Source organism: Hippoglossus hippoglossus, chromosome 20 (assembly GCF_009819705.1).
Source record: "Hippoglossus hippoglossus isolate fHipHip1 chromosome 20, fHipHip1.pri, whole genome shotgun sequence".
Lineage (NCBI taxonomy): Eukaryota > Metazoa > Chordata > Actinopteri > Pleuronectiformes > Pleuronectidae > Hippoglossus > Hippoglossus hippoglossus.
In genome coordinates, this window is record NC_047170.1 from 3,937,328 (window position 1) to 3,957,352 (window position 20,025).

A 20,025-nucleotide genomic window follows, 5' to 3' on the forward strand; every position below is an offset into this window, starting at 1 on the left:
CATTGCAATGAATGAATTTCACCACAAAATGTTGCCCTTTAAACTCTACTGTAAATGGGTAGTAAGACTTTGGGCTGCCTGGCTGGTTGAACCTCTGTTTATATAATCGGACATTTGGTTACATGAAATTAAAACTTGAAAGCTGTGATTAAATTAAGTGATTCTTCACGTTAAGCTGCTCTGCACATACATCATCAATGACATCAACTGCAAACGTATATAAATCACATAAAAGACTCTGAGTCCTAAGTAGCTGTGCAAATAGAAACAGCACAGAAATAGCTGCATCCCTACAACAGCCCCCCGCACTGTTAAAGAGTCCGTTATCTGTGCTACGTAGTGTCCTTGGAGGCTACAGCTGCAGTGCAAGGACAGCTGAGTGGAGAGCAGGGCAGTGAGCACAGAGGAAGGGAGTCTGCAGTTTGTTGCTTGCCAACTTTCAACAGCTCAGATTCCCCACATCCACAACCAGTCCCCCAGTAACCTGTCCCCAAGCCTCCAGTCCCTGTTTCAAATCTCAGCTCTGCACTGAGCCCCAGAGCCCCGAGAGTCGCTGCCTTACCTTGGCCGCAAAACTTGACATGAGTCAGGTAATTCGAGATCCACGGGTTCCGATACATTTTGGCAACAACGTGAGGGGGAAGAGGGTGAGAAGGAAAAGAAAGAGAAAGAGATGAAAAGAGGCTAGAAAGAGGGGCAGCTGCTTAAAAGGTGATGCAGCTACAAAGACACTGTGTCACTGCTTCAGGACAGAGAGAGAGGAGGGAGTCAGGTAGTGAGGCAGAGGAGGGAGGGAGAGAGGAAGGGAGTGAGAAAGAGATGTCCCAGCCGCAGTGTCGGCACAAGTAGAGGTGGTCCTGGTAGGCAAGCAGAGGAGTGGTGAAGCTGTGGCTGCAGCTCTGCCCCCTTCTCCGATCCACTCCTCCGCTCTGGTTCCTCCCGCTAAACACTGAGCCTTAGCCAGTGGCCACTACAGCAACCTGCAGGGCTAAAAGCTGCTCAGCACTGACTAAGCTCATTAGCCAAGGCAAGCAAATTAGGCCCCATCCTCACTATACAGATGGGAGCAAAGTGTCCTGCTGCATGCTGCAGAATGCGCGTCCCAGGCTCAGAGAAGAGGGAAAAGAGACAGAATAGTTCTAGTGTCCCAGGAGAGTGCTGCCTTCCCTTGGCTCACACAGTCGAGTGGGGAGCCAGAGAAAGTGTCGTGGAGCGTCAGAGAGAAGCGGGGGGAGAAAAGCGTGCAGGCTGAGTGGATGGGAGTGGAAATAAAGTGAGCAAGGGCAGAGGAGAAAGTTAAAATCACTCTCTCAGCCAGATGAGAAATTCCAGTCATCTCTCAGCAGGGACAAAATAAAAGGATCAGCATGCGGAGAGAGAAGGGAGGAGGGAGGGAGGAGGGAGGGAGGGAGGGGGGAGGGACAAGGAGAAGGTAAGAAAGATACAGTCAAACAAAATCAGGGACCATGCAGGCAATAATGAGGGAAAGGGAGAATGGGAGCGTCGCTGAGGCCAATCGGGTTAGGATTCTGCTGAGAAGGGAAATGCAAAACACTTTGGTTCTTCCCTGAACAGCTGAAAAGAGGTGCAAGGGTGAGTAAAATAGGTCGCCTGGAAACCTGCCCAATCAGAGAGCTCATGTTTATTTGCTCTCGCAGATGGATCTGCCCCCCCCCTCCCTCTCATTCAGACTGAAACAGGTCGGGCCAGTCGCAGCAATTTATCTAAAACAGGGCAGGGTTTGCTTCGATGACTGACAGCGCAGTGGCCCTGAAGCATTTTCGTTAATAACCAGGATGGCTGCTGCTGATATGGAGACGTCTGTTCAATCTGCTATTGCGACATTATTAGATGAAGTGGATGCCTTTACCGCTGGTCACAAAAAAAAACATGAACACGAACTAACATCTGGCTTTTATCTGCGAATGGATTCAATTGGCATCCACTCACGGGTCAAATGACTCTGCAGTGGACACAGGTTTGTATTGGCTTCAGGTCCAATGGGCAGTGATGGAAACGTGACATCCAGGTGAACACGCTAATTTCCTCTTTATTTTGGCAGTCAAGACGCACCTTTCCCGGCACAACGGGGGCAACAACGTCGAACGTAACTCAAAAAGGCTAACTCCTCTAATGGCAATGGGAAAGGAGTCATTGGTCTTTCTTTAGAGGGTTTACCCTTGTTTAAGAAACCTGCGTATGCTCACTAATTATGGTGTAAAAGAGGTAGAAAAGAAACTGCAGGATAAGTGCGTCCAGTAATGTTTCATTGATCTGCCCATCGTCAAACGTTTCTTTGCTCTGATTGGTTGTCTTTCCAAGTGCATCCAGAGGCCTTCTGGTCTGCGACTGTTGAAAATGCCCCTTGGAAATCAAAAATGACCTGAGAGGTTTCTAACCCAATAACAGGTTTTAAAATAGTGTTTTTTTTTTTCGACAATCCTACAATTTTCCTTCTAACACACTCATCAAGTGTTTGTGTGTCTCAGAGCACCGATAAACCGATATTGCCTGTGAATCATGGTGTGTCTAAACCCCTTTGTGTGTGATTGTTCTGTGAGCGAATGCCAAGAATGAAACAAAGGCACATGCACACGCATGCACGCACCTAACCTATACGTCAAAGTGACGATGACGTGCTTATCATTGTGGTGAGAGGGCACTGCAGAGAGGCTGGCGCAGAGCCCAACACGCTGCTGGGAAAACACTGAGCAGTATCTTATCTCTCTGCAGCACACAGAGCTAAACTGTCACCACCTATAACCCGCAGGTGTCAACATAAAGCAGATCTATGGATGGAAGTGGTCGCAAATGCTAGTTTCTCAACTGGGTGACTGTGGATTGGCAGGAGAAGCGATTAGAAGAGGCCTGCTGCCTCCTTCCAGAATATGTGAATCTCAGTGGAGTTTTTCTAAACTATTCTCTAAATCTAAGCCAGGTTGTTGAGCCGTTTCAAAAGCACCAACACAGAACAGGCTTATCACATCATAACATTTGTCAAATCACATAAATCTGTCCAGCCTCACCATCCAGGTCGGCACAGGTGTGTCAAGACTCAGCCCGACTGAAAGACTGGGGTGTGTAAACTTTAGAGGTGGCATGTTTTTGGATCCGTCTCGGAGATGAGCTCATCAGGCTCATGCATGTGAACTGCACGCGCGCACACACACACACACAAACATCACAAACCTGCCAATTCACACCGGGGGTGAGGGAATGGGAAGAGCAGTACCTGCAACCAACATTTACCTGTTTTTTCCAACACTAGCCTGGAGGGTTTAACAGACTACTTCCAGACTGACAGCTGATGATTCATAATGTATTTAAATAAAAAAACCTCTATTAAAAACAGCAGAGGAAATATGTGAGATAACGAAGCCAGACCATCTGAATTTCACTTGCTTTCTCCGTTCAACTTTCATCTCGCACCTGGCTGCAGTATTGGTCATAAACTCAGTCTCCTCCATGTTTGTGTATGGGATGTGGGCCTAAATAAAAGTTTAAGTACACGTTTCATCTTTCTGGGCAGAAATTTACAAAAACGCTCCTCACTATACTTGCAAAATGCATGAGCATTAAATTGTTATATATTTAATCTTTGTTATATAGCCCTATATGTGTTACTGATGGAAGTACAAGTATCAAGTTTCAAGTATCTCTAATATTTCAGCTGTTGTCGGGTGCCCCAGTGCTTACATGCAACCGGTTTACAATACTTAACACGACCGACACTTCTATTCTATTGAGAGCGTTCACCTCAACTGACACTTTACTATTTCAGTGCTTCAGACTCAACTGACACTTAAACTCCTTTAAATGAAAAACTAAACTGTTTCGACTGTTCTTGGCGTAAGCGACCAAACTGAGGATTTTGATTAGACACAAACCAAAACAGATTTTACTCTCCGAGCTGTTATCACCTCTGTACCTACCACATCCAACCTCTGGCACTCGTAATACATTTAATATGTTTCTTTGTCTCATCTGCTACAGGGATGACCTCACACCTACACAACCACCTGAAAGTTACTACCCTGTTATTAGCAACGAGGTGTCTTTACTGCCAAGAATGGGCAAGATCTCACAAGTCGCTGTAAGGATGCAACACTACTCTTGTTCTCTAATCTTTGCGCTGATTCATCCCCTGGGACAAGAAGAACGCATTTAAACAAACATGCACGCACAAGTTATTCCACATTATGAGATAATTAGTTTCAACTCTGCAGCAGATACGAGGCATCTGAGCATGTGTATTATTACATGTGCTATTAAAGCTAATTTGGAGTCAAATGGAACTACACATCAACCATGGGGAACAACAGCATAGTGTTTACTTGAAGAGTCATACCCGTGATAAAGCAATTAAAAGACTTAAATGGTGTAACTCTATATTTAGACACGTCACCTTCGTCAGAGAATCATAAGGGGAACATCTACTTCCAGGAAACTGATTTAAGTGTCAATCCGTGTAAGCTTACAAAACTGATTAGAGAAATAACACAAAGATCTCAATATATTGCAAACTGACTGGCACTCAGTCGAGCACATACCTCGGCCGAGGCCCAAAAGCCCCTTTAAATTCAAGCTGCAGTAAATTTCACACACACTTGTAAAAATCAAATTCCCTATATATACACACACCTGATTTCATCATCAAGATCCAGAAAATGTCAAAAAAAACAATTGTGCAATAGTAAAGAAAAGAAGAAAAAACAGGATCAGCACCAAAATTTGATGGATTCTTCTTTTATGGACGTATTTGAAGCATGTGCTTGTAAATAGTTGGTGCCAGTTGGTGTGTATGCAATCACATGAGTTGAAATGTTGATTGAATTAACATGTAATAATTAAAATGTTAATCACAATGTCATTACTGGTAGGCGAACTGTGAGAAAGCCACTTCAGGATGTTGATATTCAACAGCGCTAAGAGTGAGGCAGATCGTGTTGAACATCATAATAACAGAGACAGTAAACTCCACCAATCATCCTCCCAGATGTTCGCTCAGCTAAACAATCTGCTATTTCAGCCTGGACAAGCTCACATGTGCAGCCAGTCAGTGGGTCATTATTAGATAAACACTTCCAGACAGTCCGTGTTTGCACTTAAAATGACCTCCGGCGCACAGAGGCATCCTGACAGGTCTGCTCGGGGAGACGTCCTTAATGGCTGCATCACCTTCACGGTCAGAATATCTTTGAGAGGAGAGCAAACGCTGAGAGAGAGGGAGAGAAATAAGTTTTAGCAAACGCTGGTCTCCTGCTCTGGGCTCTTTCACAGCACTCTCAGAAATAAAGTCCAGATTTATGGCGTCCCCTAGGAAAGATATTCGTCTTTCCTGGCGAGAGAGAGGCAGAGAGATACAGTGCGCACGGCTTTTCCGTCTCTGCAGACGCATAGCAGAGCCCGAGCCTCTGCAGCGTGACCATAAATTCAGACTGATAGGGGGGGGCAGAGTATGAAAGGTAAAGATATTCATATGCACACATAAAGGGAGTTAGGGGGAGGGAGGCTCAGGCTGAAACTTCATTTGGAATGTTGTCTGATGTCCTTTGCCAGGTATGATGGGATATCAGTAGGAAGTAGACAGATTCTTCCATGTGCCCTTTGACCTTCTGAGAGAGGGTGAAGAAACAAGTCAAGTCAGTGACTTGAATATGGAGTTAATGCTTTGAACCATAGGCTGATGGACGACGCGTCTTCACTTTCTCCCAGTATCCAGGAATGAAGCTAAAATATCCCGGATATTATCTCTGCCATGTTGCACATTTGGAGCCATAGATTGTGTTGAAGCGATCTGGAGAAGAAGCAAGGTTCCATTGATACAGTCTCATTGATCAATGTATCATTGATACATTGATACAGCTGCTAAAGATAAATTAACTCAATACTTAACAACTAAGTGACATTCAGGTGTCTTTATCCTCCTCTACTTCCTTGACTAATACAGCTGACTGCCACAGAAGATAAATTAACACAAGAGACAGTAAACTTTGAGTTTTATTTCCCCACAGCCGTCCATACATCACTGAGGTGCTGTTACTTTTATGACTTGATTATTTATTCCATTCATTAATATTACACATTTGTGAGCAGCTTAAAAAGGGACTGCACCTGTCATTTCATCATACAATCTTATGTTACATGATATTTACATTGAATCTTGAATGATGCAGTCGCAAAACTATCCAATTAATGAGTTAACCAGACCATCACCACCCTCCTCCTCTACACCTGCAGACAGTGAATCACAGCAGTGACGGAGGGATGAGGACAGAGGACTGATACTGACTCATGTCTGTGTTCCCTCTGAACTTTACCCAGGAATATTCTTTTACTGATATTTTAGATTTGTTTCCACTTAAATTATGAGAATATATATAGTGATTGTCTTGAATAACACAAAACTCTGAGGCACCTAGAACCCATGCGGCACCTGCGCCCCTTTAAAACTTCGGAAAACACTGACTTCACTGTTACTATAACAGCAATACTCTGCATTTGTAGAGCATGGACGATGGTGACTCTTTTCAGCTTCACCATTCATATCCAGCTTAATGATTTAATGACAAACGAATGTTGTATGTAATTCCGGGATATTTTGTTGTCTTACAACTGCCAATGAAAAAAGAGAGGGGATATAAATAAGAAGTGGAAATGTATTGGATCAAGCTTGCGAAATCAAAACAGATTTTTAAAACTTGGTCTGAACTCACAACAAGTGGCCAATTTCAAATTTCTTCAAGCCCATATTCCTTCCAATAAAGTGTTAACCTAAATATCACAGAGCATCTACCTTCAGTGGCCCCCTGATCCCTGCAGGGCCCCTGAGGTCAGATATGACAGACCTGCAACTTTTACACACACTCCTGCACAAGAGATTTGAACCTTATTATCGCCGTCTTGTCGTTGCGGCTTCAAGTCTTTGGAACGTACCAGTCGCACTGAAAATAGACACGGCAAGACAACGCTGACCTTCTCTGGCCTCTGTACACAGCTCAGCGCGGTTTTCCAAAACAAAAACAGATAAGAGGTGCTAAGTAGGAGATTCAAAGACTCCAAGTGGACTCCTCCAAGAGGTCCAGCGCTGTGTGCCTCTCAGCCAATCACAGAGCTGGTGATTAATCAACAAATCATCTCACCACTATCCTTTGGGGGAAAAAAAAAAAAACATCTACTGAGGCAGTTCTTAAAAAAAGATTTGTTCTTTTTTTAAACGCTGGATGGTGAAAAATAGCAGCAGTACAAAAACAAACCTTGGCGCTGACATTTGCTTGCTATTACCATTTTCTTTCTGCTGTTAAACCTCTTCAAAATTGCTGAGAACATCTGAAATCACGCTGTCCACTTTTGTCCCATTATCCATGGGTATAAAAAGTACACCAAACAACAAAACAGACCCAAAAATGCAGGGTACAGGGCCAAAAACCATTTGTCACACTGACTTTTCTTTTTCCCTGTCCCTGAATGGGAAGTGGACTGCACACTTTCCAAAACCATAACTGCAATCATGATTAATTTGTAATCATATGAGCCAACATAGCACCATCTGTTCCTCAATGATGATCTGACCCTTGAGGCATGTGATGCACCTGAAATGCAGAAACACGTCTACACTATCTGATTCAAACAAGGACCCGGGGGAAAGATCTATTCTTAAGTTAACATGCGCACATATAGAGCCCACAGCTGTATGACGCACACACACACACACAGCACATCTGGACAGTAGAGAAAGCTACACAACCCGAAATTCTTCATGGCTCCCGTTTGCCAGAGTATTTGCCTCCATCTCCTGAAGCAGGACACTTTCCCAACAACTGTCATCCTGCAGGACGGTAACAGTGAGACACTGAGTGGAAAGCTTGTCTCTCTCATTCCCTCCCAGAGTCGACGCAGTGTGAGGTGAGCCAGCTGAGCGGAGGCTGCCATCGGTGAGCTCAACCAAATGTAGCTGCAATAATCAGTGCCTGGCAGGATGCACCTATTTCCAGAGTAAGAGCTGGGGAGTGAGATATGATATCCGTAGCAGCTCTGATATTCATTACGCCATCAATTCATTACGCAGTCACTTATCAATGGTTGATAAGTAAATATCATTTGACCAGGCTGAGAAATTGGAATACTTGTATAAAGGGAAACAGACTTTTTGCTAAATTGCCAACAAACAGCCAACATTAACTGCTACTATCAGGGTTTCTTCCTATTTTATAAACACTCAAAAGCAGCATCTGTATGTTTTTCACAGCATCGTAGCCCAATGGGGGGGGAAAAACATCCTGGTAGGGCTGAGCAGGCTGCAGGGCACACAGTGAACCAGGTAAAGTTGAGGTAATGTTTTCTTTTTAATGAGTTGAAAACAACTCATTAAAAAGAAAAATGGAAAAGTTATGTATTCATCCATGTCAGCAATTGTTTTACACAACCGCAGGGGGCTTGTTAAGCTTATAGCAAACTGTTATACAGGCTAAAATGTAGGCTGTCTATCTATAGCATGTTTATACTTGAATCTTGAGATGTGGTAAACTTATCCTCTGGCTGAGACAAACCACCACCAACCCCCTCTATACTGACTCATGTCGGTTTTCTTTGTTAGTCAGGGAATGTTTATTTTACCGACATTTTAGATTTGCTTCCATTGAGATATTGAGTGTATAGTGTCTCTTCTGTAAACTTTTTTGTTGCTGCTCCGGAAACAGATTTTATTACTTCTACCATCAAGGAGGTTATATTTTCAACCCTGTCAATCTGTTTGTTTGTCAGCAGGATTTGGCAAAAAAAACCGACTGAACAGATTTCAGATAGAAAGATAGAAATGTTGTGGATCAGGGAAACTTGGATCCAGGATTTTCTTTTCACTTTCTTGAACATGGCGAGCTAGGGCGTTTTTTGACATTTTCATTGATTTCCCTGGGAACGAGAATGGCACCGAGTAGAGAGCATACCTCTGCAGAGGCCAAAAGTCCAGTTAAATTCAGTCAAGCCGCACCCAATTGCACACAGTCATAGACACACACACTCTTAGTTCTCTAGATATGACAGATTATTTTCAGCATGATCAAAAAAAAAAAAAAATGTATAAAAAGAATCCCAAACGATATGGGGTTAGAGAGAAATTAAATGTTTCATCTTAAATTTACTCAGATACTCAGATTAACTATCTCTCTGCTGTTCAAAATTCCTACATCTCCTACACGAATCATCCACTTGTAAGAATGGTGATCCCTGGAACATTTAGCTTTAGCCTGTGTCTCAGCTGGAATCTTTAAAAAGTCGAATGGAAATGGCGTCTTCAACCAACTCATGAGTTAGCTGAATTAGTTTGATGGCAAAATATGGCAGTTAGAAAAGGCAGTGGTTGGCAGCTTGATCGAGAAAGTGCAACGAATTTCAATGCTACATCTGCCATCATTATAACTGTCAACTGCCGTACAGAATAATTTGTGACCCTAAGCAATTGTCAACTGGGATTGGATCCAGACCCCTTGTGACCCTCAAAGGAAAAGCAGCAAAGACAATAAACCCTGCTATTTTCTTTTGTCCACAGTAACAACCCATTCAATATTATAATAATTGCTCAAGAGTCTATCAACAAAGACTTGTTGAGAGATTGTCATCAGTGAACAGGCAGTAAAGTCTCACACTCACCAGAGTTGGTCTGTTCTCTCTCATTATCTGTCCTTGAGAGAAAATGGCTTCAAAGTCCAACCAGACAAAAAGACAAATCTAAATGAAAATCCAAAAACTAAGACGTGTCACTTTAATGTCCTGGTTTTTAAAGCCACAGCTCTCTTTGGAGAAGACTTTTGATTTTTATAATGGCGCAAGTACATCACATATGATGCAAAAGACCCAAGGTATTGGGAAAAAACTATTAATCTAAGTGTAAAGGTATAAACGGTCTTTAAATAGATCACAACAAATGCTTATATGTATTTGGAAACATTGGAAACAAGCATATGTGCCATTGGCGCATTTGTTGCTCTTTTTGTTCTACTGCGCTGCATCTCAGTCACAGCAGCTCATGTCAGAGCTCCAGTCTGAGGTCAACGCCAAGGGCAGAGACCCCAGCTCAAAGTCCTACATGCCATTAGTGGCTCATCATTAATCACCACTAATTAGATTTGAAACTGGGACTAGTGGGTTTAAAATAAAGGAAAAGCTGTCATGGAGGGGTAAATATGCACTTAAGACCCACCACGTGGGACCACCAGGAATAAGCCTCCAGAAAGACTTTGAGTGCGACCATGAAGCCTGGAGCAGGTCCATTTTTTTTTATATATATTGTTCAGCCACAGCTCTCCAACATATTTAGAGATTGTAAAGGTCTGATGAACCCACTGTGCCAGCACAGTAGGCAGGTAAAATTAGCAACATGCCAGTGAATAAAATGGGGCATTTAGCAGCTAAACAGACAGATATTTCTCTCAGGTGTTGGTAGAGAACAAAACAGAGTTAAAACGAGACCGGATTTCGGATTGTCACCACAATCACTAATCCAAATGAATACTGTTGTTTTTCGGTGTCTGCTGAATGTGTTGTAACTGTCACAGACAGTTAACAAAGATGGACAACGCGTCTGCACTTCCTTCACGTGAGTCAGCCTCATCAAAACCAAACTTACTGGACAAATTAACACTTGAAAATACTTTATTGTCATAAGAGCTCCCCAAGATGACAGAAACTTCTTTTGACTTTTTAGTTTGTCCCATCCACTAACATGGAGGAGGCTGGACTTATTACCTATTCTGCAGCTAGACACCAGATGGCGATCTAGATGCTTTGGCTTCATACATCTTTATATACAGTCTATGGTTGAGTCATAACAACTGTACCTGTATGTGTATAAGGTCAATATTATGTTTACATTGTTCCGCGGCCCCCACGTGACCAAACAGTTCAACACAGTGTTTAGGAATAGGAACAGACAGTGAGCACAACATCACCTGAAATACAGTGACACAAAATAAGCTAACATGATATGCATGGTATGAATGACAAAGCCTATATATTGATATAAAGCAAGTAGAATATCTATCACTTTTCCTTACCATGCAGACAATACCCTTTGGACCTCAGTCCCTAAAGGGAGACAATGAAACTGTCTCTGTAACCTAGATGCCTAAACAAAAGTCAAATGGGAAACGGAGTTGCTGTGGATGCCCGTCTATGGCAACAGAACAGTAAATAAAAGGTCTTAGGTCAGAGTAAGCCCTATTTAACTTGTCGGCCTGGTGTTTGGTCAACCCGAGTGTTGACAATGGGATGTCCAGGCTAAAATAAGCTTTGCACAGAAGCATGAGACATGTTCAGTCAAGGTGCTTCTATCAGCGGGACCTTAATCCACACACAGGCTTGAGTGATGTCTTTTTTTCTGTGAGGGTTGCGGACAAGCTGGGTCTCCCTCATCAGCAGCGCCTGAAAAGTACTTGCTATCCGTTTTTACAGGTCAATGAGTCCCCAGAGGAAAAGCTCTGAGAGGAAATCAAACACACCGACAAAAGCTCTTTGAATGATTAGCTGGACCCAGACACAACACAGACGCATCAATACAGCGATACACAGTGCGCTTCCTCTCGACCCTGGTAAGAGATTAGCTGCTGTGGATCCAAACCAACCAAATCACAGCGTTCGTTTCCCCGACACGCTGCAGCGTGACACCATGACGAGCAGCGGAGAAAAGTGACAGTGACACACACACACAGAGTGGCGGTCGAACACCGACAGTGTGTAACAGAAGAGCGCCACAACATCCCCGCTCTACTTCGCCTCCTCCCACGCGAGAAATCAGATCAGACCTCAGCCAATTAAGTAACTCTGAACTAGGCCTCATGTACAGTATATTTGGAGCAGAGGGTAAAAATAAAGACATCGCTCAGGAGTCCCACTTTTCTAAACTCTTCTTCAACAAGAATATTACATTCGATTTGGGTGTTTCTTAATAATAAGAATTAGAGAGAAAAAAAAATCTGAGTAACTGGAAACGACAGTTAAATTATTACGTGCATTTTAATTCTTGAGTGAAAACTAGAATGGACATTAGGATTAAAGACAAGGCTTGTTTTGGTGTCTGTGTGTGTGTCTGTCTCTGTGTGTGTGTGTGTGTGTGTGTGTGTGTGTGTGTGTGTGTGTGTGTGTGTGTGGTGTTCAGGTACTACTTGTATTGTTTACACAGTCACATTATGGGGACTTGTCTTCCTTATGGGGACAAAAGGCTAAGTCCTAAATATGTTTTTAGGTTTAGGTTTGGCAAGTAGTAACCATGGTAAAGATTAGAGCACATCTCCAAGAATTTTTTGTCAGTCAATGTAATGTCCTCTGAAGTCATAGAGACATGACTGTGTGTGTTGTTGCCCTGTTAGGCAGCGCTCTATTTCTGTCTATGTGTCCTGACAGAGTGAGAGCAGGTGCAGCACAATGAACAACTGTAGTCTCCTCAGCCAGTCACTCAGCACTGAATGAATCACGCATGGAGGAGCTCAGCAGCCCCGAAATCAAAATCTCTCCTCGACCATTCATTTCCTCATCTCTCACACACATACACACAAACAAATAAATGCACACTCATACAAGCACGGACATCAAGCGAATCTCTGCCAGTCATGGAATTGGACCAAACTTTAACATAAACAACTGAACATACAATAGATTACATCCACAAGGCGAGTTTGCTGTGATTTATCGCTGAGCTGCTTCTAGGAAAAAAGCCAGAATCCAACCTGGACCTGACAGTCTCAGCAGAAATATAAAAAAAATCTACCAGACTGAAATTAAATCCTCATAACAATGGTTCAGAATGGATCCGAAAACAAAATACAACAAGCACGTTTCAGACCACTTTTCAAGAGTTTAAAACATTAGGATTCCATTGGCATCAATCGAAAACCATCCAACATTTAATTTCACTGATCTAACCAAAATAAAATTAATCTTAAAACAACATTTCAACTCCAAAGTCATTTACCAACATCTAAATCTGTAGTCGGTAACCAAAACAAAAAGCCACATACCTTCTTAATGGACGTTATCTTCTCAGAGAGACAATGAGTTTTAGGTTGTGTTCCAGGTGGAAAGCTTGTTAAAAGGTTCCCTGCTGGTTCCACAGTCCTGTAGAGGGTCAGAGCTCCGGAGGGTTGTGGGACATGACTACTGAGACATAAAGATAGACTGACAGGGTCCACAGGCCCCACACCTCCCACCCACTTTCTATCTACAACCCCGCTTTAGCACATGTGTTGTGACTAGATCCACAGCAGGCATGAACCAAAAGGGTGGGTGATAAATTTAGCACGGTGCTTTCCCAATCCATCAACGCCAGGCGAGATCAATCAAATGACAAAAGTTATGAGTGGGGGTCAAGAGGCCAGCTGGAAGCAGGACAAGTTATTCTGAGTTTACAATACATATAACATAACATATAATTACATTTAGATTTATAGAAAGTCACTCAAAAACACAGTAGTGTATTTGGACTATAGGGCCATAGGGTTCTGATTGAAAAACACATGAGTCTTTTGGCATTTATACGGTCAGAGGTGAATTAATATTTGTGGACTTGTTACAGTTAAAACACACATTGTCCAAAAAGGAAAGGTTTTTAAAAAAAATGAAATATGTGATGATTCATACTGCAGAAAAAAATCTTGACTACATCTCAAAATCCATCATTCATCAATTAACTAAAAACATTTAGGGATATAGCGATTGTGAAAATGAGTTGGAGCCCTTAATGACTAAAAATATAGAAAAATGCTATATTAGAGGCGTTTGCTAAAATGTTAAAAAGTTGGTTGAGATATTGTGACTGTTCGAATATGGGCCAAATCTAAAAATATTGAATCCTACATTTCCCAAAATACACTAAATAATACATTCCATTACACCTTCCCTAAAGGCCTAATTTTCCCAACTTAATTTACACGGTCTGTTAATAGAGGCTTTACATTAAATAGTTGTAGCGTCCAAACCCAAGCAAGCCTTTGTGACATTGCTATTTTGGTTGTGTTCTTCCTGTTGAGCCACAGTTTATAGTTTGGAACTCTTGTCACAAGTGATGGTGATAGTTCTCCTCGTGACAAGTAAACTGGAGAATCAATTGCATGTCAAACCACTAGATGTTGAGCTATTTCACAGGATAAGTGACAACTTTGACCTGCAGGTGGCACTACAGCAATGACAGATTTAGGATATTATTCATATCAGGGGCCATAAAGGGGTCAGAATTAACAGAGGACCCAGTTACATGTCCAGTAATGCCACAACATCATTTAATATATTTTGAAAATAGTACTTTTATCAAACAAATTGTGTACTTAGAAAAATAAAAAAAATAACCTAAAAAGCATTTAGTTAGGGGACACTTCAGGAACCAATTAGATTTCAGCTGGGGCCCATGGCCCCCTGGCCCCGCCCTTGGTCCCCCCCCAGCACGACAAGAAAAGCGAGGGGCAGCATCTGAGTCATTAGACTTCATCTGCTACGCACCATGGATGCTTGTAGAAAATTGCATGGCAATCCACAAAACAGTTGATGAGATATTTCCTTTTGGACTAAAGTGGTGGACTGACTGATCAACCCACCGAATGACATCACCATGAAAAAGGAAACCAGATGACAGGCTCAGTCAGACCTGTGGCAGGAGGGGTACAATGTCACCGCAGACATCAGACAAAGACGCCATCCTAACGACTCATCATCTCGCAATCAGATTTGGAGTTAGAGTTCTAAAAAGTAACGTGAACATACCTACTGTAAAACAGTCAGTTAGTTTCTCACGGCAAAACAAACCTCTTATTCATCATGCTGATTCAACATTTGAGGTTCCAAAGCAAAGTGACGGACAACACTTGATAGATGGAGAGGAAGGAAGGGAATCTAACACACAAAGACCCAAAGATAAGGACAGGGCTCTGATTCAGCTGGCCAATGAACAAAGGACACACTGGGCGAAGGAGAGGACGCTGGGACGCTGCCAGTCACATGAAAGAGGGGAGTGGGGGACATAGAGGACGATGTGTCATTAAATGCTGTTTAAATGGAAGGAACGTCTATGGAATCTATGGGCTACAGAATACTTTGAGTAACTACTGTAGCATGTACTAACTATCATTAGGGACTATCATTCACTTTGCATCAGAGCTTCAAGGCAAAGAGCACCATCTAGTGTTGACAACAAGGTACAACCGCAATGTTCGCTCAAAACCTCTAAGACGCCTTAAAAATCACCTCATTCTTCCAAGATTTCACAATTCACACCAACAGACTTGTAAAAAAAAAAAACTGAAAGAAAAACTGAAAGAAAAGCTGAACCCTAAAACTGACTCAGGATTTTTTCAGCATGTGAAAGCAGCTCTGGGTCTGAGGCCAAACTTTGAGACTCTTTAACGGGGCTTTGTGCATTGAAAACGATGCAATTCAGCCATTCCAGAGCTAATAAGAGAAGAAGTTAGTTAGTTCTTCTAAGGCCAGCAGAATTTTTTTTTAAAGCAAATGTGATTGCAATTTAGCCCCTTGTTAGGCGAGAGCTGAATGCTGATTGCCAACATGCCCCAACCACACTGAACTGTCAGCACAACACAGACGACTGAGGGCAGAGACTTGCCTCCTGTTTTTCCATAAACAGTTGCAGGGAGACCACAACAATGTCCTGGGATGCAGAAAAACTGGAAATATGTGTACTATTAAACCGTCCCCCTCCTTCGCCAGCTCGCTTTGAAGATTGTCAGACGTGCAGGCAAACTCACAGTCAGCAGCTTTGGATAAAGGAGTATTCTGTTAATGCAGAGCGGCCACAACAAAAAAGACATGCATGGGTAACTGCGGACACATGCAGGGCAGACCGGGCCAGACTGGGCCTGTTCAGCCCTGAAATCATCCTGCAGCATGGGACACCATTCACACAGAGCACTGAGCATGAAACACCACTGCCAATTAAAGTGAGACACAAGTCAGTGTCTTAAAAGTTGAAAAGTCTACATTTAAAATGCTGTGTGAAGAGATAACACACGGGAAAAGGAAAAAGAACAGGTTGAATGGCTTATTTAAAACAAAACTAGGTCATCTTTGCTATTGTTGTCTTACAAGTTTGATAGTTACAGTCGGCTGAAGTATATAATGCTCATACAAATGTTTATGCTCTTGAAAAAAAATATTTAATACACCAATAGGCTGTTCTGACAATATTATACTGTGATCAATCTTGAAAACATCCACAATATACCTTTCAAATGAGTCGTATATATTGTGACATTTTTTTGCCACCTACTAATACTCAAGTCTATCCAATATAAAAATAATCCAATGTGCCCTAGCAGCATGGCGGCTGACTGGATGTCAGTAGTGTGGCAGTGGTTCGGCTATGCACGCTGCGATATTTCTACAAGCAAAGTTCTCAGTCGGGCAACAGTTCGCACTTTCAGAGGTCACACGACAAACCTATTCATCCAAAGGAACAAGCCGAGAGCGTTTCACTCAGGTTGGTACAACCCGACTCATCTGTATCTCACTGACCAACACATTAGAGCAGTTGTAAAAATTTGACAAAAACAGGATCTACTATTGCAGTTTTACTATCATCTATACTTCACCCAATAGGAAATTAAACCAACTGCTAAACAACTATGTAGTCAATTATGAGCATAGCGTTTTTTTTAAGCTCATTTTGTTCCAATTTGTTTTCTTCGTGCTTATCTCATCAGCAATGGATTCTCCGAGCTTTAACACCACTCATGTGTTGCTTTTCATGCCTTTTTAAAAAATGTAAAAGTGTAGAATAGATGCCACACAGTTTTGGCATAGCCACATGAGGAAAATTAGTTTTCACCAACTTGCAGTGCTTACATGTATTAGTTGATGGACAACTAAATCTTTGTTGTATGGCTTCTTTTGTAACTGATACAAAGTGGGTTAAAATAATGCTGAACTCTGGATCTTACTTCATTAAATGGACACTGATGTGAACAGTCAAATGCTCATTACTGTCAAACAATACAACTCTATGTTTTGTTTATAAGAAGCAATAAACCCAAGTATTTAGCTACTTGTTTGGCTTCATACTAATATCTAGCAAGTCTGGACTAGTATTTTACATTGTGTTCCAGAACCTCAAATTTGTGTGGGCCTTCTAATTAGGAATTTCTCTCTATAAAATGTCCATTCAATTATCAAGTAGCAAAAAGTGAAAACTCTTTCACTCTCAATAGTGCCAAAGTTTATTCAACCAAGCTGTTCTCTGCCAAACTGCAGGGTAAGCATCCAGATGTGCAGACTGCTTTGGATCAAAGCTAAACTCCCTCTTGCTAAGTGCTCTACAAACTCCGGTTTGCACCTCTGATCCTGTGCACATCAGGACCACACACACACAAGAGACAGGAGCTCAGCACAGTTTGCCCATGAGAACCTTTTAGTGCAGCAGCAGAAGATTTCAAGGTGTCAGTCAGTGGCCACAAATAGACAGCGCAAGAGCAGATAGGAGCTTCAAAGGGGGCAGAGAAAGAGGTCAGAGGGAGCATGAGTGTGATCAAAGCACAGCCTCAGAAATCAAGAGTGAAGAGAGAACACAAGAAGAAATAAGACAACAAAAGATGCAGCTTTCTTCAAACTGAAGCTGCACTTATATAGCTAGAACCTTATCTTGACAGCACCCATCGATGACAGCTCCAGCTTCTCTGCTCCCTCCATCCAATCATCCCATTCCACCTCTACCATCCAACCCCTGCCACGACCTACATGTCAACTCGACGTCAGAAAATTGGCATTACACAAAGCAGACCCCCTTTCCTACCAAAGCACCCAGGCTCACAGCAGATAAATAGGCTTTCAAAGTGCATTAATGAGCAGATATGTCCAGCAATGGGAGCAACCCTACAGCCGAAGTAAGACAAATGAGATTGAGACATTAGATGAAGGAATAAATATGAATGTGAACATAGGTCTCTACCTTTCATTGCGCCTTTGATTCCGGTTGTTATTTGTTGAACAGATTATCTCCAGAAAAAGTAAGTATCCAAAGCCAGAACACTTGAGAAAAAAAGCAGGAAGAAAGAAGAGATAGCATGGACATAGAAGACAAAGAAACAGGCAGAAAGAGTGAGACTGCCAGAGGGTAGGGCTGGAAGGACTATCACACGAAGCAACTGGCGGCTCACTAGCCACTCAACCACAGGGTGGGCTTGGCGGTGACATCAGTGTTGGCCCATTGAGGCAGCAACAGGCACAGTTAGAGAGTCAGCTTGGCATCTGGGAGTGGGTCACCAAGAGACCAGACGTGCACCTGGACTGTGTCTGACAGCGCTAACGGACATTATGATGGAGATGAATAGAAATGGGAAGCTGTCCTAATGAGGTCCGGTGAGGAATGAGTCACCGAGCAGGGATAGGAATGGGAGGAATCCCTTTTTATTTCCTCCAGCGGTAATGATAAGTCGAACAGAGGGACAGTAGAACAGAAAAAAAAAATCTACCGCTGTGGAGCAGAACCACTTTCGCACATGGCTGAAGACCAACGGCCATAACGGACAAAAACAAATGAGACAAACATGATTCCAGTTCCTGCAGGAGATAAGTCGGTGTGCTCCATCACTGACCCTGACAGTACAGCCGTTTTCTGATATGACCTTTCACAGTTTGCCTTTCACACATGCGCAACGCAGAGGGAGGTGTTCTGCACAGCAGCGTTCACAATAGCAACTAATCCTTGCATTATTAGGACAGATGTTACATTGACTGATTTGGTGCTGTGCTATAATTTACTGCTATACAACCAATAATACCAAGTGAGAAATATTGCTTGAAAGTACAACGATTTGACATACTTTCTTTAAAAATGTTTGCAAATTAATCAGTAAAATATGAAACTTTACTACTACTAAAATGCATACATGAAGGGTGATTTTCAGCCAGTAATCAATATCTTGAAAGCTAAACCTCTGTACTAAAAAGAGTTCAGGGTTTTATCAACATGGGAGAACCCATAAAAGTGCCTTTAGACACCAGGAAACTGAAGCTCTCTGCTGAATAATCTTATTCAAATGTGTAGCTCCTGAAGGCAGCACGACTCACTGCAGCTATTTAAAGGTTGAGGAGTAATTTACTAAAACACATTAACACTAATCTGATATATTATCCCACAATCAAGAGTAGATGAACTGGGTAGGAATCCCCATTGCTGTGTCCACGAGTTCCTGGATGTAATTAATGCCACAAAACTAAAGATAAGACTGTTGGATGTCTTTACTGGGCTGCGCTACTCCAACAGTGATATTCATCTTTGTGGGGTGGTGGGAGGCAAAATCATGCTGGGGACCACTAAATAAGATTGGTCAGAAATGAGACAACATTAGTTGTGTTTCCCATACACTGATTTCTTTGTGATCACCCTTAAAAAAAAAAATCACAGGCTGACATCTGAAACCTAAATAACCCTTACTGACCACATGTGGCAGCAAACACACCGAAATGAGTCCAACTGTTTAGAGCATTTCAGACAAGTGTTTATTGTGAAGGAAAACACGCAAACTGAGCAGTTTATAGCCTCAGAGAGATTAAGCTGACCTCCGGTCCCAAGTGGAGAGAGACTTGAGGTAAGCCAATGTGGAACAGGCTCAATAAACGCGGAAAAAGGACTAATTAGAAGACATTTAAATAAAATTTATTTGGCTTGGTGAGTATTACTATATATTTACCATCAGGTTTATGAGTCCCTGTGATAGGGAAAGTTTTATCGGATTAATAAGAGATAAATTGGTATCACTGATGTAATGAGAAGCATTAAGAAGCTATGTGATGATGTATGAATGTTGTTTAACACAGGTACACATGGAAACATGTGTACACACCTCCACACACACACTCCTACCATCCCAGGCATCCTGTGCAAATGCTTTCCTATAAAAGGCAAACTGCTCCAACATGGCAATAGACCAGAGACAATGATGAGCAGCACCAGGTGCAGGTGAATGTTCACATTCGTCTGTCACCTCAGCACCGTCGGCCAGTCAGACTTCAACACTTCATGATGACTCCTCT

General features: G+C 42.4%; 1 protein-coding gene across 16 annotated transcripts in view; it reads right to left on the minus strand.

Moving 5' to 3' along the window:
* The window catches only part of svila (supervillin a), a 75,170-nt gene that overhangs the window by 47,469 nt on the left and 7,676 nt on the right, over positions 1–20,025 (minus strand). The window contains exon 1 of one of the 16 annotated variants that reach the window (XM_034572189.1): positions 563–1,288. The exons of 6 other annotated variants lie outside the window; for them this stretch is intronic. In XM_034572189.1, coding sequence (XP_034428080.1) covers positions 563–620 — 58 coding nt within the window. In that variant the 5' untranslated portion in view covers positions 621–1,288. Of the gene's footprint in view, positions 1–562; positions 1,289–20,025 lie in introns of those variants that run through there. 9 more of the 16 variants (XM_034572203.1, XM_034572204.1, XM_034572191.1 and 6 more) reach the window with 9 other exon arrangements.